Source organism: Papaver somniferum, chromosome 2 (assembly GCF_003573695.1).
Source record: "Papaver somniferum cultivar HN1 chromosome 2, ASM357369v1, whole genome shotgun sequence".
Classification (NCBI taxonomy): domain Eukaryota; kingdom Viridiplantae; phylum Streptophyta; class Magnoliopsida; order Ranunculales; family Papaveraceae; genus Papaver; species Papaver somniferum.
Window position 1 is genome coordinate 41,168,633 of NC_039359.1, and position 23,982 is coordinate 41,192,614.

The 23,982-nt window shown below is 38.0% G+C and overlaps 1 protein-coding gene and 1 pseudogene across 1 annotated transcript; one reads left to right on the forward strand and one right to left on the reverse strand.

The window, feature by feature from the left end:
• The first annotated feature begins 967 nt into the window (after nt 1-967).
• LOC113350875 lies at nt 968-2,377 on the forward strand (annotated as a pseudogene).
• A 176-nt stretch (nt 2,378-2,553) lies between these two features.
• On the reverse strand, nt 2,554-9,274 carry LOC113347450 (uncharacterized aarF domain-containing protein kinase At1g71810, chloroplastic-like). Its single transcript, XM_026591109.1, has 21 exons — nt 8,787-9,274; nt 8,642-8,686; nt 8,489-8,527; nt 7,824-7,994; nt 7,563-7,715; nt 7,375-7,410; nt 7,156-7,199; nt 6,642-6,732; nt 6,499-6,540; nt 6,300-6,408; nt 5,569-5,683; nt 5,426-5,475; nt 5,177-5,255; nt 4,925-4,975; nt 4,617-4,758; nt 4,466-4,510; nt 4,138-4,242; nt 3,948-3,989; nt 3,423-3,605; nt 3,195-3,314; nt 2,554-3,009 (listed from the first exon to the last, which is right to left on the reverse strand). The coding sequence occupies exons 1-21, from the start codon at nt 9,198-9,200 to the stop codon at nt 2,905-2,907; spliced, it is 2,181 nt and encodes a 726-aa protein (XP_026446894.1). The 5' UTR covers nt 9,201-9,274; the 3' UTR covers nt 2,554-2,904.
• Nucleotides 9,275-23,982: the final 14,708 nt, after the last annotated feature.

Sequence of the window (23,982 nt, forward strand, 5' to 3'; positions counted from 1 at the left end):
AGATATATGGAAAACTTTGGAGAAAATCCAAGCTCTTTTGATGCATCAATATGTTTAGGTACTTAAATTCAATCAAGTTATCGAGATAACGAACAGTACCAACTGGCCTGGACACTTCATTGCACTTGCTGATAGGAGCGCTTAAGCAGAAGCTTTTTAGACTAGGAATCTTTGAATCGTTCTTGCTGTCAAACGGGACGCCAACCTCCCAATTAAATCAGCTGGTAGAAGGAGCATTCTCTGTTGAGACTCTTGTGAGAGTTGTTCATAAACAATTTATTGTAAGGTTAATCACTAGTTGGAAGAGTGAAGTGTTACATATTCAACTCCCAAGTATATTCCACACGAGCTCAATTTATTATATTGCAAGGAAGCGTGAGAAGCTCATTTTAGATTAGACTCCAAGTAAAAGAAACTAATTGTGCTTTTTATCAGCTTTCGATAAGAAACAGTAATTCTCTATTAGAAACCTCTTCTTACCTCCAAAAGAATAGAAAAGATGGGTAGAAGTTCCTGAGCAGATTCTAGTTGATTAAGAACAAGTTTTCCCTCCTCACTGGATGTTCTCTAATTCACGTAAGCGTTGGCATCTTCCACTCTCTGTTGGGGAAAAAAAGTCATTTAACAAAGAATGGTATTTAATTTAACCTTTTCTTTCAGAGTTGGAAAAGTTGAAGCAACAGTTCAGAGATAAATGAAAAAGGTTTATTTTACCGTGTTTTAATTCTGATTCTTTTGAAATCCGGATAACAACTGCACAAGTTGACGCAAGTTTCTCAAGTTGATAATATCTTCGTTGCTCAATGAGATTGATAAAAATGGAGAAGCAAATGGCAGCCTTGACGCAACAACAGCGGTAACAGACTGCAACGCTGCTAACTAGTTGAAAACTTAACTAGGTATAACTTGTCAAAAAGGATGATCCGGATAGAGTGAATATTTCAACTTCTCACCCGCAGTATTATCGATGGCGACCATATTAATCAGCGATGCCATCTTGAAACCCTATTCATTATCATCATCATCGCCATCATCAAGTGTTGATGAACAATCTGACGTCAATATCTCTTCTTATGGATCAGTAATTCCACTCACAGTCTTTGATATGGTTACTCATAATTGTCATATTGGTATTCTTTTTGTATTTAAACCACCAATACCATCCAACCAAGTTCTGAAAGATGCACTCTCGAAAGTTCTTGTTCACTACCCACACTTGGCTGGAAGGTTTATAACTGATAATATGGGTCGAACATGTATAATTCTTAACAACGCTGGCGTTAGCATGACCGAAACTTACACCCCTACCACACTAGCCGGACAAGTCCCGTTTGATACATCAAAAGACAATAGTCATCTTCTTCCATCTGTTAAAGGAGTTGGTGAAGAGCTGTGTCAAATTCAACTCAATCGCTATGCATGCGATGGTCTAGTTTTGGCATCACTTTTCATCTTCGTGTTGCTGATGGTCAGTCCATCATGAGCTCTTTCTTGGTTTCATGGTCTAGAATGGTACGTGGTCTCGACATAGAATTATTTCCTTGTCATGATCGACTTCATGTTTCTCAACCAAGAAGCCCACCTAAAGTTGAGTTTGATCATGGTTCAATTGAGTTCAGAAAGACTATTATTGTTAATAATCTTGACACTACTACCCCAGTCTCTTCGTCCTCGGTTGAAACTGTGATCATCAATTACTCGGCTGAATTCATGAACAGGCTTAAAGCTATGGTCTCTAATAACGCACATCAAAGTTACAGCACTTTTGAGTGTTTGCTTTCTCATGTATGGAAAAAAGTAACTCAAGTGAGAGGACTTGACCCAGAAGAGACAAGTCAAGTGAGAATATCAGTAAATGGAAGACCGAGAATATCTGAGCCAGCAGTAAACATGGAGTATTTCGGCAATTTAGTACTTTGGGCTTATCCAAGATTGAAGGTGAGGGAACTATTGAATGAGAGCTATGCAGATATTGCCAGAGTGATCCATCACGAAGTGAATCGCGTCAATAATAGGTATTTTAAATCATTCATCGATTTTGGAGCGACAATAGATCAAGAGGGTGGAAATGGTAATGAAACTGACGAGCTGCAACAGACTACACCCGAATTTGGAAGCACTCTGTGTCCAGATTTGGAAGTAGACAGTTGGTTGAGGTTTCGTTTTCATGATATTGATTGATTTTGGTGGCGGAAGTCCTTGTAGGGTAATTCCACCTAATAGCCCATTCGAAGGGTTGGTGGTTTTTATTCCTGCAGGCGTTGAAGATGGTGGGGTGGATGTAAAATTCACTCTTTTCGCTGAACATGTTCCTCTATTTAAGAAGATTGCTCATTCCGTCGATGGCATATTCTACCCGGACAAGATTGTAATATGACTTATTGTGTTTGCTTCTTCTTTTATTGTTTGTTTATGTCGTGGTATATTTCAGTCAGTAATGACTATACGAGGTTACCTACAGGATGTTGCCAGGGAATACAAGAGAAGTGCTCTATTTCCCCTTGTTTAGTGTGCACGATTTCAAGTTTTCAACACTATCTATTTCACCTGAAATAGAGATAAGTGCTCTGTTTTCCCTTGCTACAAACGCAAACGGCTAAGTTTTCAGAAATCCATATGTATAAAAATTATAGATCTTCTGCTGATGAGATGCAGAACAATCAACAAAAGCTAGTACACAACTTTACCTCGACTTCCTGGCTTCTGAACCTAGTTTTCAACAATTAGGACCAAATAGAGATATGGAAAATTTTGGAGAAAATCCAAGCTCTTTTGATATATCCATAAGTTTTAGGTACTTAAACTCGTTCAAGTTATCAAGTCGCAGAGATACGAAACGGTACCAACTGTATACTTCATTGCACTTGTTGACAGAATGAATATGAGCTCTTGGGCAGAAGCTTTTTAGACGAGGAATCTTTGAATCGTTCTTGCAGTGAAACGGGACGCCAACCTCCCAGCCAAATCAGCTGGTAGAAGGAGCATTCTCTGTTGAGACTCTTGAGGAAGCTGTTCAAGAACAATTTATTGTAAGGTTAATTACTAGTTGGAAGAGTGAAGTGTTAAATATTCAACTTCCAAATATATTTCAAACGAGCTCATTTATTCTATTGCAAGGAAGCATGAGAAGCTCATTTTAGATTAGACTCCCAGTAAAAGAAACTAACTGTGGTTTATTAGCAACCTCTTCCTACCTCCAAAAGAATAAAAAGGATAGGTAAAAGTTCCTGAGCAGATTCTAGTTGATTAAGAACAAGTAATCCCTCCTCACTGGAAGTTCTCTGATTCATGTAAGTGCTGGCATCTTCCGCTCCCTGTTGGAAAAAAAAAGGCATTTAACAAAAATGGTATTTGACCTTTTGTTTCGGAGTTGGAAACGCTCAAGCAACAGTACAGAGATAAATGAAAAAAGTTTATCTTACCGTGCTTTGGTTCTGATTCTTTTGAAATCCGGATAACAACTGCACGAGTTGACGCAAGTTTCTCAAGTTGATAATATCTTCGTTGCTCAATGAGATTGATAAAAATGGAGAGGCAAATGGCAGCCTTGACGCAGCAGCGGATGTAACAGACTGCAAGGCTGCTAACCCAAGTGAATCCAGACCCTGTTTTTATTTGAAACCAAACAAATACAGTAAATAAAAAATCTAAGAAGAAAAACAACAGATTTCAGTTTAGCAGGAAAAGTTGTTACATTGACCTAAGGTCTTATATATGCAAATTTGGTAAGCTGACTTGTAGAAATATTATGCGCCCTTGTGCAAACCCACTGTGACAGCCAGGCTCTGGTATAATTGTTATGAGTCAGACAATGAGCCGACCCTGTTTAAGGGTTTGTCCCAACTTTACCCTTGTGGGCTCATGTTATGGTAACCATGTTCGCAGTCCACCAGTGAGATTCTCAGATTTTCTATACAACCTTATTCTAGAGAGTCACTGGTCTATACCTTTGCCAGCTCCTGAAGAAGTGTTTCCCTCACAAATTCGCCCTGTGGTAGTTATCAAACAGCAAATGTATTATATAATGTAATTTGGTGAATTTAGTTAGTCAATCAAACTGCGAAATCAGTGTAGTGGCTTTTTTCTTTTTCTTTTTTTTATCGATAATGAAAATAAATCAGTGTAAGTTGTTAGTACCTTTTCAGTCAGCGTAAAGGAAAGGACCTGCTTAATCACCACCCTGGAATCAGTGTCCTCCCCTCCTCCTCCAGTCAAAGCATTCTCTGTTTTTGCGCGAAGAGACTGCCGTCACAGAAAACAAAGACAAATAAATGTACGAGCGGATTAGGCTTCCAACCCTAGGTGAACCTTGCATAAACTAGGAGTAGTAGTTGCTATTCTTTTAGCCTCATAAGAAGATAATCCAGAAACTGTATCTGTGTGATAATGTATGTTTGTGAACAAGAGGCACACCGAAGGAGAAACCCGAAATAAGCAAGAAATCGAAGATAACAGGAAACCTCACCTCAGTTAATAGAGACTCTAACCGATCAATCCTGAACACGCCATCCTGGTAAAAGAACACATCAAAACTATGATGTGAGGCGAACTGAAAAAGTATATCATGGACTGTTGATTGGGATAGACTGCAAAATCTTAGACATCAATAGATTTACCTCATAAAGAAGAGCTTGCAAAGAGGACCTGAGTTGCGGTGAGCTGTCGGTGAGGACTTTTCTTGCAATCCATGGATATGAACTACTCAAGACTTTGTAATTTGGATTGAAACTTACTGCAATACCCTCTAACACGGCAAGGCTGAGATACCATAGATAAATGCTAAGGTAAGACTTGGATGAGAAAAGTTAAAGCATTAACAACTCAGTTAAGAAATAACAATAGGCAGACTGTTCTCAAGGACACCTAAAAAGCTAGAGCAATTCATGAGACATGGTATATCTTTGCCTCAATATAAAACTACTACCTTCGAATGACAAGAGAAAAATATGAAGGTATCTGAAATTTAAACTTGTACCTGAAAAATAAGAGTTGAAAACAAAGTCAAAACAAACCAATACAAGTGCAAGAAGGAGATAAACTTGGATGAGATACTGAAAAAGAATATAATTGGAAAAGAGTCCGTATTAATAGTGTATCAAACTAAAGAACATTAGGATGCCTCCACCAAATTTAAATCATTAAATCACAATCAAGTCTTAGCAGAAAAAACACATACATAGTGCGTCCCAGATTTCCTGAAAGATCTCCAAAACTTATATTGCGGACGCCTCTGTTGACAGCATTCTCGAAGACCCCTACAATGAGAAATAAGCAGAAACAATTATATAACAAGAACGATAAGGAAAACTAAAGAAAGGGCCCTCCGAAATTATAACATCGGCAGCTTTGAAAACCTTATGTGGTTGAATTACATGATTAGTAATGGGAACTGTGCAAGACCTAAGGAAATCTGGTGAATGAGAACCTGTTAAAGCTTTTGTGACCTCATCCTTTTGTGCAGTTGCAGGAAGAAGTCTGCAGAAGATGATGGTGCACCATTAACATTACTGTGTTCATTTTTGAATGAATTCGTGACATAAGTCACTCGGGAGTTTAATGATTCCATACCCGAGAGTGACGAAGTCCTTAGCCAACGCATTGAAATCACGGTTGACGAGATGGAGACAGGCCTCAATAAATCCATCTCGTAATTCTTGCCTAAATTCACCCATCATACCGAAATCTGGTGAAGGAATCAATTAGTTAATATTTTTGTGTTAGAGTCAAAACTGGAATTATTCGTTTCCAGCATGGTAAAATCTTCATCGTAACTTCATAAGAGATGTAAAATGCACATTAGAAATAAGAAACATGAACAGAATCTAAAAATTAGCTCTACAAAAATAAACAAAATATAATGCGGACTCTACTAGAGTTCACTAATAGTAGAAGAACTTATAGGATATTTCACTTGGAAAACATATGCTAGTGTATCCACAAGGGGGCAGGTGAAAAAATTGTTCAGGAGGTTTTTCAGAGATAGATCCGATTCCACAAGAATGTATCGCCCATACAACTTCGAATGGGATGAACCGCATGCAGGGAAAACTTTCTGCATGGATTTAGGAGATTTAGCAGAAAGACCATCTGGCACCACAAAGTAGATATGATTGGGTGGGTGATTGTTTACAAGAAATGAAGCTGGTACTTATCAATTGCAAGGTTCAGCCCTAGACCCTACTTAAGATACTTTGATCTTCAACAACAGCAACAGAGGTGCATATGTTATTTTTCGAAGAATATTTCTTAGTACTTCCAGTTTCCGAAACTAGATTTTGTGCATCATTAGGAAAGCATACCCAAATAAGCCAGCTTTCCATCATATGTTCGTAGAAGGTTTCCAGGGTGAGGATCTGCATGATAGAACCCATATTCTAGAAGTTGAGAAAGTGAGCAATACACTCCTACCTGTGAAGCACCAGAACATTGAAAAGGACAGTTAGTTGTAGGTTTTTCTCATAATAAAGATGTAAAGAAGATATGTTAAAGTTAATTGACCTCTATCAGGTAAAGATCCTTCACTTCGGACAATCTTCTTCCCTACAGACAAAAATAAATAACATGAGCAAGAAATGGTGTCTGGATTTTTTTTAAGTACAATGCAGAATCAGACAGTAAAAAGATAGGAGCCCAAAAAGTACCTCAACCCATTCCATAACAAGGACACGGCGGCTAGTTTGCTCCACGTACATATTTGGTACAAAAACATCTTTTAGGCTTCCATATAGCTGTCTAGTGCAAGAAAGGAAAAGAAAATAGTTTATCATACGGTAGATATTCTGATTCAACAATATATGACGAGCAAAATAAAATGTAAAAGGTTGAAAACTTAACTAGGTATAACTTGTCAAAAAGGATGATCCGGATAGAGTGAGAAAAACAAAAGGTAACCTCAGAGAAGAAAAGACGGGAGAGTTCAAAAATAAAAAAAGATGGATCGTGCGAAGGAGCAGCATGAGTTCACAAGATTAAAGTCATTGGATTATATGAATAACTATTCACTTGGAAAATATTCCCAAGGAGATATGTCCCAGAAAATGTCTAGTCGTGTGTGGAAGACTAACAAGTAGTCACAAGAAACGGCAAATGACAACTCCGAACAAAAGAGACACTCTTAATGCTCTTAAGCCAGATGCAACCTTGACATAGTCCTACCTAAACTTTACTCCATTCTTTGCTTCTTCCCTGTAATCCAGCTCCTGCATTCAATGTAATTACCTGTATTCAATGTGAAGTTCTGAGAATACGCCTCTCAAGGGAAGAATGAAAAGGTAACAGAAATTTATGCACTCTGAAACCAGAATACAGTTGAAGAAAAAGGGGACGTGTAACTTTGATCGAATTGAAATTAAAGGAGGTGATGTATTCAAATACCCGGAAAAGACTCGATGCCCATTCATCTACTAAGGCCTGCAAATCAAGAGATAAATCATTTCAGGTTTATTGGATACTAGAAATCGTGACGTATACTGAAGAGATTGTTACTTTGTGAGGCTTTCTAAAGTTAAGAGGGTAGAAATACATGCATTGCTTTTACATCATTGAGTACATTGCATTATTACCGGAAGATCAGTGTTGAACTTGCCAACTGTTCTAACCAATCCAGCGAGAAAACGCAATATGAAAATATCCAACGTTATGGCTGCTTGAACTCCAGGCCTCTGCACTTTAACAGCAACAACTTGTCCGCTCTGGCGAAGCTTAGCCTTGTAAACCTAAATGTTGAACATACTGACAATTATGTTTCAGTTTTCAAGGACAACTTCTCCAAGTATAATTCATCATATTCAGATCCAACAGTTGAACAAGAAACCGACACATACCTGCCCTAGAGATGCTGCAGCTATAGGCTCTGGAGATATAGCTGAGAATAGCCTTTCTATGGGTAAACCAAGATCCTTTTCCATTGTACCAAAAGCTACTTCAGATGAAAATGGCGTTATTCGATCTTGTAGCAGTGAAAGCTCGTCAAGATATTCAGGTGGTATGACATCCTACATAAAGAAATTGCAAAGTTACGTAGAGAAAACCTTGTAATACATGTCTGACTATGAAGCCCATTTACCATTATATATGCACAAAATCTCACGTCATTCAGGCATTGCAGTGCTCAATAAAGAACTAAAGGAACTAGTAAATAGTTTTATTACTATTGAAATTCCGAATTCATACTCAATTCTCAAGATGCCTAAAACACAAAATTACACTCGCATTGTACCATTTCAAACATAGTTGCAACCTATGGTTGAAAAACTAAATACACACACTCAAGTACATCCCAATATAATACTGAAACACCCAAAGCAATACATAGGTAATTTTAATACAAAACCTAACCAACTGCATTCCCATCAGACCAAAACATAACTAAACCTTTACATATAAACACCTGATCACAAAAGTCATACACCTTCAATCAATAGAGTATATTACAATGAGAAATCACGTTCCAACTTATCATAAATATACAAAAAACATGTAGACTTACAGCTCTAGATGAGACGGCTTGAGCAATTTTCACAAACGCCTGCAAGAACAATACTAAACCATTAAAAAACTGGCCAGGATACATATACAATCATTTCAACTCATCGGGAAATCAAAAACAAATGCATTCATGGAAGTATTAGGAAACACTTACGGGACCAAGTTCCACTAGTATCTTTCGGAGTTCAGCAGCTCTAACCTACATAACACCCCCTTTTTCCAAGTCATTACCTTCATTGAAACCCTAATATCTTCCAGTACTAAAACATGAAAACCCTAAGATAAAATTTTGTTCTCACCTTAAACATTGAATCCGACCGTTGTGTTACCTTATCCACATACCTAAGTAGGAACCATCGCCCCAAAGTACTACCAACCTGTAAAAGCCTACGAAGAAGTAAAAATGGTTTCTTTCTGTAAATTGAACTAATCTTCGATGGATTATACTCTAATATAATCTCTGCTTCAGAATTATCATTGTTTTCATCAAATATGTAACCAGAATACTTTGTAAATGTATCTACATCTTGATTCACAGCTGAAATTGGTGGGTTTTTTGAGGATCGGAATCTATAAATGGATGGAATTCGTCGGGAAATGAAAATGGAATGGTTAGATTGAAGTAAAATTAGCTGAGGAGTGGATTTTGGGGATGGAATTGATTTGAAATTGGCGGGAAAATTGGAAGAAGATGGCGGGAGAAGGATCGACATTTTCTCCGGTACTGGAGGTGGAAGGAAAGAGAGAAATGTGAAAGTACCGTTGTTAAGAAGAACAAACAAATTTGGGATAAAATTGAGTGCTAACCAGTAACCACCACAAATTTGGGAAAAGACAAATGAACGAAAATATGTGCTCCTCTTTACTTCACATTTGTTGGGCATGCACGAGTTGAAATCATCTAGACTGTTAACATTTTTTTTTCTTTCTAATGATATTTCCATTTCAAAAAAAAAAAAAACATTGTTGGATTTTTTTTTAGGGAATTTGATAAAGTACCCTCGTTTTTTGATATCCATAAAATTAATGCTCCCGTTTTTTTCAAACTTATTAAAATGTCTTTACCGTCTACTTTCACCCTTTGGACCCACATAGTTGAGTCAATGGTTGTTTACCTAGTCAAAAAACGGGTCAAATTACCATTAACCCATCACTTATCTTAAAAGAGTTCACCGACACTCTTTCTTCCTCTCTTCTGTTTCAGCCAAGAAATTTTTTTTGCTGATTCAATTGAATCGATAGGTTAGTTGAATCGATACATGTTTCTGATTTGATTGATCAGTTTATTGAAGATTAAAGTGAATGTTCATCGATTAACCAGATGAAGGGATAGGGATATGGTGGAACAATATGTACAGATTTAGGCGTAATCCGAGAAGAAATCAAAGGGGTTTCGAGCTGAACAACTATTGGAGATGATGGTGTTAATCGATTTGAAATTGATTTGGAGATTAAGGTTTCTCCTAAATGATTCCGGTGATTTTGAGTGTATGGGCTACCTGGATCTGAAAATGAAGAAGAAATTAGGTTTTGTTGCAGGTAATTGAGTTGGGAGATGAAAGAAGAGAAATTGGTTGTTGCTTCTGGTGACAAGATGGAGAATGGCTATGATGCAGAAGATACAGAAATGGAGTGTGGCCTGAATATGTGTGATGATTGTTGTACAAAGTCAAGGAAGAAGAAGATGACGCTGTCACTGTCACTGGTGATTCTGAGATGAATGGAGCTGAATGGGATTTGATTGAGCTCGAGATAGGATAGAAGTTGGAAACTAGTGGTCTGATGCCTCGGAAGAAATGGGGTTTGCTGGTAAGATTTCAGAAGAGGGGTTTTGAGATTTTACTGTCAAGAACAAGGATCTGGTAGTATTGAGATTTGATGGTGGAAGTGAAGCTGGAATTGTTTGAGGTGCAGTGACTTAAGCTATGGTGGGTGGTGCTTGTGAAAGCTGATTTGACCTGGCAGGGAATGAGATGCAGCTGCAAATGGGGGAGTTGTTAGTGCAATGGCAGTGGCTTGTATATTGGTGAAGGATATATGGTGTTACAGATGTTGCTCATGGTGGTATATTGCAGGTGACAGTGATATTGAGATCACTGTGGTGTTATGAAGATGGAAATGACTGAACTGAGAAGAAGGGAAACTTGAGGAGTTGTTTGGTGGTGGACAAGACTGAGATATATATTATGTTGGTGATTGTGAAGCTTAGATTGAAATGGCAGGGGTTGGACCAGGTAGAGTTGAAGCAGCAGTTGGTGGTGATTTGTTAGTAGCTTCTGTAGGTGGTATAGAGAACAATACAAAGAGACTGACAAGAAGAAGAGCAGCTGAACAACAAGAATTGGCTTGAATTATGAAGATATGGCCTGAGCTAATTGAGATACCTGAAATAGGTGTACGTTTAGGGACTTACAAGGAAGTTGTTGGTGTTGAGCAGAGCAAGGAATGGAGGTTACAGTGAAGCCATGAACTTGGACAAGACTGATATTGCAAGTGAGAACTCAGCCTGGTATGATGTGCATCAACAGGTGATGGCCATTGAATGGAACTAAGATATGAAGTATTGGGTTGTTACTTGGTTTCGAGTCTGGTGAATATAAGATGTTGTTGCTATGTGTTGTAGTGAAGCTGGTGCAACTGGCTCCTTGTGGTCTTTCCAGTAAGCTGAAATGGTAAGAATTGCTACTGGAGTTGATTTGTAGCTGATATGGTAGTGCTGGTGAAGTGCAGAGGGCTGGTGGATGTGATATTGCATAAGATGTTGCAGGTGATGCTGCAATGAAATTGAGTTGAGTTGAGTGGTGGAGTTGCAGCTGAAGTCAAGGGAAGTATTGATGCTGTTAGTTATGCCGCAAGAATCAGATGCGGGGTTGAAGCTAAGAACTGAAGGGACGGCAGTGAATGCAAGAAAGTGCAGTTGTTTTGGAAGAGCTAGTTGGTGGAATGAAGTGATGTTGCAATGCAGGAAGGGAGAGCTAGATATTGAAATTGGGAAGATATGAAGCTGCTAGTCACCTGAACTACTTCTCCGACCACTTTGCCGGTCAAGTAGATTCAACTCTATTTAGCTCGAAGGGATTTTTAGACTTTTTTGCTCTGCCACCTAAGCATTAACGGATGTTAACTGCCGTTTATCGTTTTTTGAATAAAACGGTCAAGGCAAGGGTACTTTAACAAATTTGTAAAAAACGGGGGCATTTTTTTTTTGTAAAGTGAATAATAGGGGTACTTTATCAAAAAGCCCACAAAAATATTGGGACTCCAGGGCAACTGTTAAACCACGAATTTACCCCATATAAATATGCAACTTCAAATTTAATTCAACTCACATCATCTCAACTCCAAATTCATTTCAACGTGGCTAGTGCCCGCCACACCAAAGTTTTTAGTGGTCGCTTCATTCGATAAGAAGATATTTCTCTAATTCGTTATTGGATATCAGTTGCAAGCAATATAGATCTCAATTTAGCTATTTTTAATATATGGGACACTGTGTATCAAATGTTTATGGCGCTAAGTCATGTAAATCCAAGAAGAACAAATGGGAGCCTTCAATAAAGATTTTGATTTATCAATAACGATGTGCGTGTCATGGTCCATCTGAGTCCTTTAAGGACACCATGTCTGCCTCTAGTCTTTTATGTGGTGTTGTTATAACTAGTGCCATAATCTTAGTAGTGAGCCACTCGGATAGTGGCACGTGTTCGCTATCTAGTCGTTTGTTGCTAGGGTTTAATCATTTGCCTATTTATTGTGTAAGAACCTTCTTCAGTTCATTAATGAAAGTTTGAGATTAGTTTTAAAGGCTGCATTCCTTAAGAAGCAGAGATGCAACTCTGGATTTCTTGATCCATTTGTACTAAGCATAGTACAATTGGCATCAGAGCCAACTAAATTTTTTCTCCAATGGTGGGTTTCGATCCAAAATCTATGAAAGATTTTCACGACCTCTTCACTAAAAATAGATAAAACACATATGAACGTCTCAAGAGTGTAGAGAGAGAAATTAAAGAAACTTCCACACTTTGCAAGGAAACATCCGATGATGTTAAGTCTCACAGAGAAGATGGATGTGTTACTCCGATCTGCATCTCCGGCCAGACATTTTGTTGTTCAAGACTCAGGTGGCTATCTTGGTGGTCTTGTACCTGAAAATCCTCCTGTTTTTGGCTCCTTTCCTCAACATCAGCCTGTTTGTGAGTGATAACTGTTTCTGCTGGTTTTGGTAATTTTGGGTGTGTGGGTGAGAAACAAATCTAAACCCTAAACAATGCACTGCACGGGAGTGCTTTTGATTCGAGAGATCAATCTGTACAATCCTGGCCTAAACCAAGAAATGGTCGTTTCAGGTTTGCTTCGGTCACAAAGTGAAGGAGAAGGGTTGGTCTTAGGGAGGGAAGCGAAGAGAGTGTTGAGACCAGAATCGTTGATTCTGAAGGTGTGGTTGTTTATGACTTGTATCTAAAAGTAGAACTGGCTAGCAGAATGGAAAGCTACTAGGTAATTTCTAGATATTGTGTTGTTGCCGACCCAAAACTTGTTGTTTGGTGAAAATAGGTGAATCCTATTTATTCAAGTCCTATTGAAACGTAACCTGGTCTCGTAGGAAGTGGAAACGATTGAGTGGTGGAAGAATAGAGTAACGTGTAACCGTCAGTCATTATGCTTCCATGATGAAGGAAGTGAATTCTTTTACACCGTTACTTTTTTACCACCACTAATTGTCCTGCTTCATGACACTTTCTTGTAACAGGCGCATTGCACGCCGCACGCTGTAAACCGCCAGACCAATACCCTGATGAGCATCCCCCAGTTTGTGACATGTTTGATGTCTCGAGTGTTTTCGTGGAAAACATGTAGCACTTTGATACGTGTGGCAAGTCAAAGTCAAATGACTTACCGCAGGAAAATAGCATGTAATGCTATTGGGATCGTTTTGGCTGGTCGCCTAAAACTTGCCACATGATTGTCAGTTCGGTGGTGAACTTTGATGGCTGAGATCGCATCCCATGAAGGAGGGTAGTCGTTGATTACAGATACCTTGTGATGGCGCCTGATAATGGCGCGGTGGCGTTTTGGTGTACACGAGTGGCAATGTGGCATGGCTGGCATGACTCGTGCATGCCAGTGTCACGGTGATGCAAGTGGCGCTTGGCGTAGCCATGGCCACTAGATTTAGGCAGCTGGTCGCCTGAAACTTGCCACAAGTCTGTCAGTTCAGTGGCGAACTTGGATGGCTAAGATTGCATCTCATGAGGAAGGATGGCCATTGATTATGGCCGCATCTTGTTGTATAGCGAAGTGGCGCCATTAGCATAGTGACGCCTGGCGGAGCCATGGCATAGTGGCATTCTAGTGGCATAGCCGTGGCAGCTGTTTTAGCATATTGGTGTTAGACCCAAATATGGATTCTGGCAACATTGGCCTTGTTTCTAAGTTAATCTTGAGGCCTTAGGAGATTCACTGGACTCAGTTGGCATGGCAAATTTTAGCCAAATTTGGGTTTGGCGCATCGCAACTCTATTTAGCACGTGCGACATGACTACGGTATGGCGGCGTGGCTGGCATAGTTAGCACATGTCAGTGGCACGAAGTAGCGTCTGGCATAACCATGGCCGCTAGACTTTGGAACCTCAGTGTTGGACCCACATGTGGCATGGCAACATTGACCATGTTGCCACATCAATACCAACGCTCTGGGAGACGTTATTTGGCTTTGGTTGGCGTAGCAAATTTTCCCAAATTAGGGTTTAGCATGTCGAAACCCTAATTAGTGCGTGTGGCATGGCGATACTTTTTGTGCAAATGGCGCCATAGTTATGACAAAGTAACTATGGCAAGACCATATTGTGGAAACGGCCACAAGAGTAAGGATTGTCGTAGGTGGCTATGATAACCCTAGGGTTTCCTGGGTCACACACGGCTCGCGGCATGTTGTGGGGTCGAAGTGGCATAATTTGTGCCACGACTGGAAATTAGGTTTTTGGTTAATGCGGCTTCGTGCTTTTGACTAGAAAACCCTAATTTAAGCTTTTCATGGCGTTGTCCACGAACAAGAGGTAGGTTAGCACACAGGGCGCTATTTATGGCATGTTGCCACGAAGTGGCATGTTTGGCACGTTGGTGCGGCGGAGTGGCATGTTGGCATGCCGCTCAACTTATTGGTGCAAGATGGCAAGTTTGGTATGTTACTGCGGCAGAGTGGCATGTTGGAATGTTACTGCAGCAGAGTGGCATGTTGGCATGTCGATTAATATGTTGTTGTGGCAGGGAGCGTTTGGCTTGCCAGTTAGTATGGTGGCACAGCAGGGTGCGTTTGGCCTTTAATGTATGGTAGCAAGTTTAGAGAGACTTGATTGGTCAATAAAATGGCGCGGCCAAACATAAGGCGCGGCCACAACTTATGTGCGTGTGACGAGTTTAAAGCGACCTGATTGGTCGAGGGAAATAGGGACGGTTTAGGATGGGGCGTGGCCAATGGCAAGTGGCGCCAGCTGGCCTAAGGCATGGCCACGCCTCCCTTTGCTGTTGTGGCTCCCTTTTTTCTGATTCCGAGCAAGGTTTTGCACCTAATAATCCATGGTGGATTAATTTCCTAGTTTGCCTAGGCTTAATTTCGACGAGCAAGGTCTAGTATATTGTGAAAGGCGCAAAAGTAATTGATTGAATCCTATGTGTTGACACAGAGTTCTTTAAGTTCATTGCCAGATAGCAGCATGCTTTCTGATTGAATACCTTATTCAAAGACCTTATCCTTGATATTTGGAAATTCGTGCTACTTTGCTGCGAGTGAACACAAATTGTCATGCCATATTAACATTAAGGGTTCATCCGGGGAACATAGCATAGAAAGCATTCAAATAAACTTATATTAAGCGAATATAGGCAAGGCGCCGAAATTTACAGAACATCTGGGATGGTTGCTATATGCGCCAGTCTGGATAAATTTCATGTAAATATATTGAATGGCTCAATAAATATGCCAGCGAAGAGGTTAACACTCATGGCTCTGTTTCCTTGCAGAGTGATGTCACCATCAACACATCCAAACCCAACCTTCAATCGCATTCCTAAACTGGATTTTCTCATATTTGACGGAGAAAACCCTCGTGGATGGATCCAGAAATGTAATAGGTATTTTTTTCTTCACAACATTGAAGAACATCGAAAGGTAGACATCGCAACTATATATCTTGATGGTAAGGCAAATAAATGGTTGTTAAATTTTCAAGTTGGTCGTCCTCGTATGTCTTGGTATGAATTTTCTCAGGGTAAACGCTAGATTTGGAAATCCAGTAGATGAAAATTTTGTTGGTTCTTTTAATAAGTTGATGTTAAATAAACTCTGTAAAGGAATATTATGAGTTATTTGAATTTCTTAAAGCCTTAATGCTAGCTTTCAATCCCTCCTTAGATGAAATATACTTTATAATGAGCTTCATCAGTGGTCTCAAGGAAGAAATACGTAATTATGTGCATATGTTTAACCCTGCTGCACTTAGTCATGCATTTTCTTTAGCTAGAATGGAAGAGCAAAAGTGTCAGTTACTCTCTAAACCAACTAAACAAACACCCACTGCCTTCACATCCACTAGACCATTATCTTCTTATAACTTTCCTCCCAAACCTATCATTATATCTTCATCTACGTCTAAGTCCGCACCTACAACACCCAAATCTTCATCACCCACTCCTCTTAAACAACCATCTGCTACCCCTATCATCAGAAGACTAATACAAGAACAAATGCGACAAAGGTCTCTTCTACAACTGTGATGATGTTTATAGAAATGACCACATCTGCAAAGGCAAACAAAAATTATTTATGGTCCAAACAGAGCATACAGACACTCAAGACAATGACACAGAATAATAAATTTCTGAGAAGGTTGTTGAATCACCAGTTAAATCTGATATGGAGATTTCCTTGCATGCTCTCACTGGTAATATTACAGGGGATACAATTCGAATTCCTGTACTTTTAAAGAAGCACTCCATTTTAATCCTCATTGACACAAGGAGCACTACAAGCTTCATTGATTGTGCATTAGCTGCTAAACTCAATTGCAAGATAGAGCCAACTACTCACATGTTAGTTACTATAGAAAATGGTGAGAAAACTGTTAGCAATGGCACTTACTCGAAGCTTTTTTGGAGTATGCAAGTTCATAAGTTCACTGAAGATCCAAGGCTACTTCCACTTGGAGACTGTGATATGGTCCTTGGAGCTGATTGGCTCAGAAAGCTACGTGATGTTGTTTTCAACCTTTCTAAACTTAGTATCTCCTTTGTGCATAATGGCCACCAAATAACCTTAACTGGGACTAATACTAAGCCTTCCTTACTCATGTGAGTAGTACAACAGTGAAAACAAAATCACCAGAAATACACATGGTATTATTGGCCACTTATTTTCTATCACCACCTCATCTATACCACCTACAACTCCTTCACAATTGCTACCACTTTTAGAGGAATATCAGGACAGTTTTACTGAGCCAACTTCATTACCACCTCATAGAAGTTTGGATCACTCAATTCCATTAAAACCTGATTCTCAACCTCCCAATCAGAGACATTATAGGTGTCCATACATAAAAAAAGGAGTGGTTGAAAAACTTGTTAAGGAAATGCTATCTACTGGTATTATTTAGCATAGCCACGGCCCATTTGCATCCCCAATTCTTTTAGTGAAAAAAAAGATGGTTCCTGGAGATTTTGTGTGGATTATAGAAAACTCAATAGTATTATCACTAAAGACAAGTTCCCAATTCCTCTTGTGGATGAGCTTCTAGATGAATTTAAAGGGTTCAAAGTGCTTTCTAAAATTGATTTGAGAGCTGGTTATCATCAAATTTTTGTCAATCCTGCTGATATTTTCAAGACTGCTTCAGGACCCATCATGGTCATTATGAATTTAAAGTTATGTCATTTGGCCTAACTAATGCACCTGCAACTTTTCAAGTTCTTATGAATGAAGTTTTTGCACCATATTTAAGGAAGTTTGTCTTGGTTTTCTTTGATGACATTCTAATCTACAGTTCTTCCATGGAAGAGCACATTGAGCATTTGAAGATTATTTTTTCATTATTAAGACAACACCATTTTTTTGCAAAAATGTCCAAATGTTGTTTTGGTCAATCTCAGTTGGAGTACTTGGGCCACGTCATTACTTCAGAGGGTGTTTGTGCTGATCCTAATAAAGTAACAGCTATGCAGAGTTGGCTAATTCTTACTTCCATAAAGGAATTGAAAGGTTTTCTTGGACTTATAGGGTATTGTAGGAAATATTTTAAGCACTATGGAGCCATTAGTAAGCCTCTTACTGATCTTTTGAGAAAAAACTGCTTCACTTGGACTTCAGCTGCTACAACTTCCTTTGAGCAACTTAAAGCTGCAATGTCCACCACTCTAGTTCTTGCACTTCCAGATTTCTCAAAGCCATTCACTGTGGAGAGTGATGCCAGTGACAACTGTATTGGTGCTATCTTAACTCAAGAAGGAAGACCCATCTCTTTTTTCAGTACAGCCTTAGGCCCAAGAGCAAGAGCCTTATCTACTTATGAAAAAGAATTTTTGGTTGTTGTTAAAGCTGTCCAAAAATGTAGGAATTACTTACAAGGCAACAAATTCGTTATTCTCACAGATCATCACAGTCTCAAGTACTTTCTAGAACAGATAATTACCACAGTCTTGCAACAACGGTGGCTCATGAAGCTTTTAGGCTCTGACTATGAAATTAGATAGAAAAAAGGTAAGAACATATAGTTTCTGATTCTTTATCCAAGAGGCCTCATGATTATACTCAGTGCACTGCCTTATCTATGTCAAGACCAACTTGGATGTCTGAACTTCTTCAAAGCTATATTGATGACCCTAAGGCTCAACAGCTCATTACACAACTTCTTCTTTCAGCTGACTCAGCTCCTCCACATTCCTATAAAGAAGAAATTTTGAGATACAAATCAAGAATCTATGTGGGTGCCAATAATGGAGTAAGGTCCTCAATTTTAAGTACATTGCATTCTTCTGCTGTGGGTGGACACTCTGGTATGCAGGTAACTTATGTCAGGGCCAAGAACTAATTTTACTGTCCTAAGATGAAGAAAGATATAGTTCTTTTTGTTGCTGAATGTGATACTTGCCAAAGGAAAAAAGGAGGGCACACCTTTCCCTTTGGGTATTGCAGCCACTCCCGGTGTCAGAGCATGCTTGGAAACATATCATAATGGACTTCATTGAAGGCCTTCCTCTAAGTGATAGAAAAAGTTTTATTTTAGTGGTTGTTGACAGGATCTTTTTTTGCTGAATCACAAATTTTTTAATGATAGAGAAACTAAAACAACCAAATTACAGGACTGACCCAATAGGATTACAGGACAGACCCAAAAAAGGAAAAACTAAAGGAGACAGACCAGTCCCAATAAGGACAGAGCCCAACAAATTAGAAACAAAGACAAATTTTTAACAGCACAAGAGAGTGAACAAATCTCTCTTTTTTACAATCAATCCCTGTGATATGTTGTATGAGGCATTTCTACTTGAGCTAAAGAAGATGGCCTCCCATTATGAATGATAGTTACTCCTTGAGATAATCTTGTTTCATACCTTACTAAGCTTTCAGCTGTAAAGTTAATTTCTTTATAACAATCTTCATACTGATTGTCAGCCAGCCTGCTAATTGATTTCAGCCATCTTGCCCTCAGATACCAAGGAACCACACCTTTTCTGAAATTTTCCATTACTGTTTTGTCAGAAGATCTAATGATTATCTTGCTACATTGCATTTTTATATCCCATTCAGTGGCACAAACTACTGACACAACTTTAGAAATGAAACTTGTAGCTAATCCAACACCTCCAGAAATGGTATCAATGACATGACTTTGGTGATCTCTAACAATTATACCATATCCTGCAGCTCCAGGATTGCCATTTACTACTCCTTCACAACATAAAAGCATATATCCCAACATTGGACTATTCCACTAACATTCTTTCAGAGAGTAATTTTTAATTTTTTTCTGCTTCAGCTTGAAAAAGTTAAGAATATTTGTATCATAATCTGACAACCATTTTTTTCCAGTCATTCTATAACTTTCGTAGAAAACTAGCTTCAGAATTCTTCTTTTAAAGCACTCCAGATTGGGAGGGATGCCTTCATGAATCAATTTATTTTTCTGAAACCATAATTCCCTTAATATAGCACATGATGATGTAATCCAAACTTTCTTAACAAATGAACTTTTATTCTTAGCAAAGTGAAGGATATCATCCAAGAAAGAAGGAATTTGGAAATTAAAGATTGGTACTAACCATTGCCATATATGAGTATTGAAACTGCATAGCCATAGAAGGTGCTTCATACTATCTTGATCTTGTTGACATACACATCACTTGGAAGCTTATGAGTAACCTTTAGTTACCATTTTTTCATCATCCATGTAAACTCCTTGTTGAATCTTCTAAATGTTGCTGGCAATTCCAGGATGCAAAAATGATTTCCATATATGAGTGGGCCAATGCACTTTAGGTTCCTTGATTATAATTTTTTCAACAGCAGCAGCAGTAGTAAATACACCCTTCACATCTCCACTCCACAAAACCATGTCCTTACCTCCATTTACTGAAGGCAAAGAAGAAGGAATTATACTTTGTAACTCAGTGGGAATACTCCATTCACCATTTTCCAGTAAATTTTGTACCTTAAGATGTATATTTTTTTGCACTATGACATTATCACCAAATATGAATTAAGGGACTATCTCCATTCCAAGTATCAAGACACACTGAAACTTTGCTTCCATCACCAATACACCATCTTATATTATTTTTGAGCTCCATCCATGCCCACTTTAATCCTGGCCATATAGAAGATAACTTCCACTGAGTACACCATACTCCTTTTTTATCCTGATATTCGGCTTTAAATTTTTTTCCCAATCCTCTTCTGAATTCAGCAATTTCCACATCATTTTCATCAAAAGAGCTTTATTAGTTAATATCAGTCTTATAATACCCAGACCACCTTTATTATAGGGAGTGCACACTTTATTCCAATTCAAAGTATCATACTTTCTCTCTTCACTATCTCCTGTCCATAAGAAATTTCTTATGATTCTTTCACAGATTTTGATGATTGAACTTGGCCATTTGTAGACTGGCATATTATAAATAGGAATGCTGCAGAGAACAGACTTGATAAGTACCAATCTATCATGAATGGACAACAATTTACCTTTCCGTGCTGCCAAATAACTTTGCATCATTTCCATCATTGGCCATACTGTGTCACTTTTGACTCTCCCAGGTTTTAGAATAACACCTAAGTACTTATCTGGAAAATAAGTAAGCCCCATTTGCAGTAAACTTGAGATTTGATCTTTCCTTACAGGTGTACAACCATCCACAAAACACTTTCTTTTTTGTTTATTAATCAATTGACCTGAGCTATCCTGATAACACTTGAGTAGGATGAGAAGAGAATCTAAAGTTTTTTTCTGAACCATTGCTGAAGATGGATACATCATCTGCAAAAAACAGATGAGTAGGATAAATTCCTTTTCTAATTACCATTGGTTGTAATTTTCTTGTTTCAACTAGTTTAGTTAATCCTCTACCCAAAACTTCTTCCATTAAGCCTTTCGCCATTAAGAAAAATCCTTTTGGACCCCCATTAACCATGACAGCTACTTTGGTCGAAGAGAATAAAACCTGAAGCCATGCACACCAAGATTCTGAAAAACCATATTTTTGAAGAACTTGAAACAAAAAATTCCAATTTACTGAGTCATACGCTTGTGATATATCAAGCTTAAGACCCACATTTCCTCCTTTTCTGGTATGTTTCATTTCATTGACTAATTCTGAAGCTAACATCACTTGCTCGTGAATATTCCTACCTTTAATAGAAGCAGCTTGCTGAGAGGAGACTAATTTTCCCATTAAAATACTCATTCTTGTTGCCAGAATTTTAGTGAATACTTTGAAGCTGAAATTACTTAGACCAATTGGTCTAAACTGATTTGGCTTCTTAGCATTTTGATTCTTGGGAAATAATACTAAAAAAATTTGAATTAAGACCTATTGGTATGTATTTTATCCTCCAACAGTATTGTATGGCTTCCACAAAGTCATTATTTATGATCTCCCAACAAGATTTGTAAAAAATACCTGAAAAGCTATCATGCCCTGGTGTTCCATCTGCATTCATTTCCCATACCGCTTTCTTGATTTCATTTGATCTGGAACCATGTCAAGCTTGTTTTGGTCTTCATCAGTTACCAACTGAGGGATTACTTCCAATAAAGTTTCATCTATGTTGACATCTTGAAACTGAAACCTTCTATGAAAGAAATCAACTAAGCAATTTTGTCTTAATCAACAACTAAATTACCATCATCATCTTCCAATTCACATATCATATTTTTTGTTTGCCTAATTTTAATGTTTGTATGGAAAAAATTAGTATCGGCAGAACCCTCTTTCACCCATTGAATTCTTGATTTTTGCTTCATCATAATAATGTGTTGAACTTCTCTAGAATTCAGTTCATTTTGAGCCATCACCAGATCAAATAGAGCATTCTCATCTTGAGGATTTTCATCTGAAATCAACATTTTTTCTCTAACCAAAGTTTCTGTTTCTTTAATTTTAACATGAACATTGCCAAAAAAAATGCAGTTCCATTCTTTTAATGCTGTTTTTAGTCTCTTAAGTTTCTGCAAAACGACATAAGATGGATCTCCATATATTGGTTATGCCCAACAATATGTAACTATCTTCATAAAATCAGGATGCTCCAACCACATTTTTTGAAATCTTAAAGGAACATTTTTAGGCTTAGGAACATTTGCACATCCTCCCATTAAAGGTGAATGATCTGACACCACTTTAACACCTACTTTGTACCCCAATCTTCATACATTTGAAACTATCTCATGTTAAAGAAAGCTCTATCCGAATTACACAAAATCCTTTTACTGCCATGCTGACAATTTTACCATGAAAAATCCAATCCAACTTTAGGAGCTTGTATGAGTTCTCAAGTATTTATACATTCACTAAAATCCAAAATTGATCTTCTTGAAGGAGAATTACCACCAAATTTTTCTTCCATTGTAAGTATTGCATTAAAATCACCAATGATTAACCAAGGTTGTTTAATTCACTAATTAATTGCATCTCAGACCATATAAATCTTCTCTTCACCAGCTTAACATGAGCATGAACACCAGATACTAATACATTATCCACTTCCACTGTAATCATTTGACTTGTGATTGAAACAACTGAAGGAGTTGCAATAGAATTACTCCAAAACAACTATATATTACTTTTGTGATCAGATGTAGCATTATGAATAACCATACTCTGCATACCAGGCAGATTTAACTTACTACAAAAAGAAGAAGAACATTTGATTTTTGGTTCTGCAATCCAAACTAATGTTGGATTAAATTGCTTGACTAAATTAAAAAACTTTTGTTGGGCCCTAGCTCTTCTAAGACTCCTAATGTTCCAATAAAAGACTTTCATGGTTTTGGATGGAGGTTTGAACCCCCTTTTCCAACATTTTTCCTAAAGTTATATTTAATTGGTGCTTTTTTAGAAGATGTAACTGTTAAAATTATTTAATACTTGAAGAAGTATTACTTACTGCATTTACTGAATGTTCCATTTTCTTCTTCCCAGAAAAATTCACCACTGAAGTCCATGTTGTGAATTGCACTGGTTCTGTAGTAACTTTTCCTGATCCTGCATCCACAAACTTAACTTCACTTTTTTCTAGTTCAGTTACCTCAACCATTTGAATAAGCTTATGAGGTTCCATCTCTGCCATAATTTCTTCATCAATACTTAAATCATCATCTTCTTGTTGCTCCATTTGATTTAGAGCATTAAATATACCGCTAGTCAAATTTACTACTTCAGGAGTAGTCTGAGTATGAGGAGTTATTATACTTGAAACTATTGTATCTTCTACCAAAGGATTAATATTAGAACTAGAAGTACTCACCTGCACCACTTTTTATTATTGAAATTATCTTCATTACCATTATAAATATCAAAAGGAGTATGAGGAGTAACAACTTTAGGATTATGAGGAGTAATAACTTTTGGAGTTTGCTGCTGAATAGAAGGAACTCCAGTTTTAGGAGATTGTTGTTAATTAGAAGAATTTCTATATTTAGGAGATTGCTACTGAGTAGAGGTATTGCATGTCTTGATATTGCTATGATTATGAACTTCACTTACTGATTGATTCTTGTTTTTTTCCACTCTGCATTCAGTGATCAAATGTTCTAAGATTTTGCAGGTAAAACAAAACTTTGGACAATCTGGAATTGAAATATTTTGATGGAAACCTCCAAATTTTGTGCCAATCCATATCTTATTTGGAATATATTTAGCAAAATCTACTTCAACTAAGACATTTGCATAGTAGCCAACTTCACATTTCTCTGTTGCAGCATCAAGTTTAACAGGATTACC

What these genes read in the sequence shown, in the direction of transcription:
- LOC113347450 (XM_026591109.1), bottom strand. Translation starts at nt 9,200, where the DNA reads ATGTCGATCCTTCTCCCGCCATCTTCTTCCAATTTTCCCGCCAATTTC. An exon ending in TACTAGTGGAACTTGGTCCC is followed by an intron (nt 8,528 to 8,641) that starts GTAAGTGTTTCC and finishes TTGTTCTTGCAG; the next exon opens with GCGTTTGTGAAAATTGCTCA. An exon ending in TTTTCTCTTGTCATTCGAAG is followed by an intron (nt 4,759 to 4,924) that starts GTAGTAGTTTTA and finishes ATGGTATCTCAG; the next exon opens with CCTTGCCGTGTTAGAGGGTA.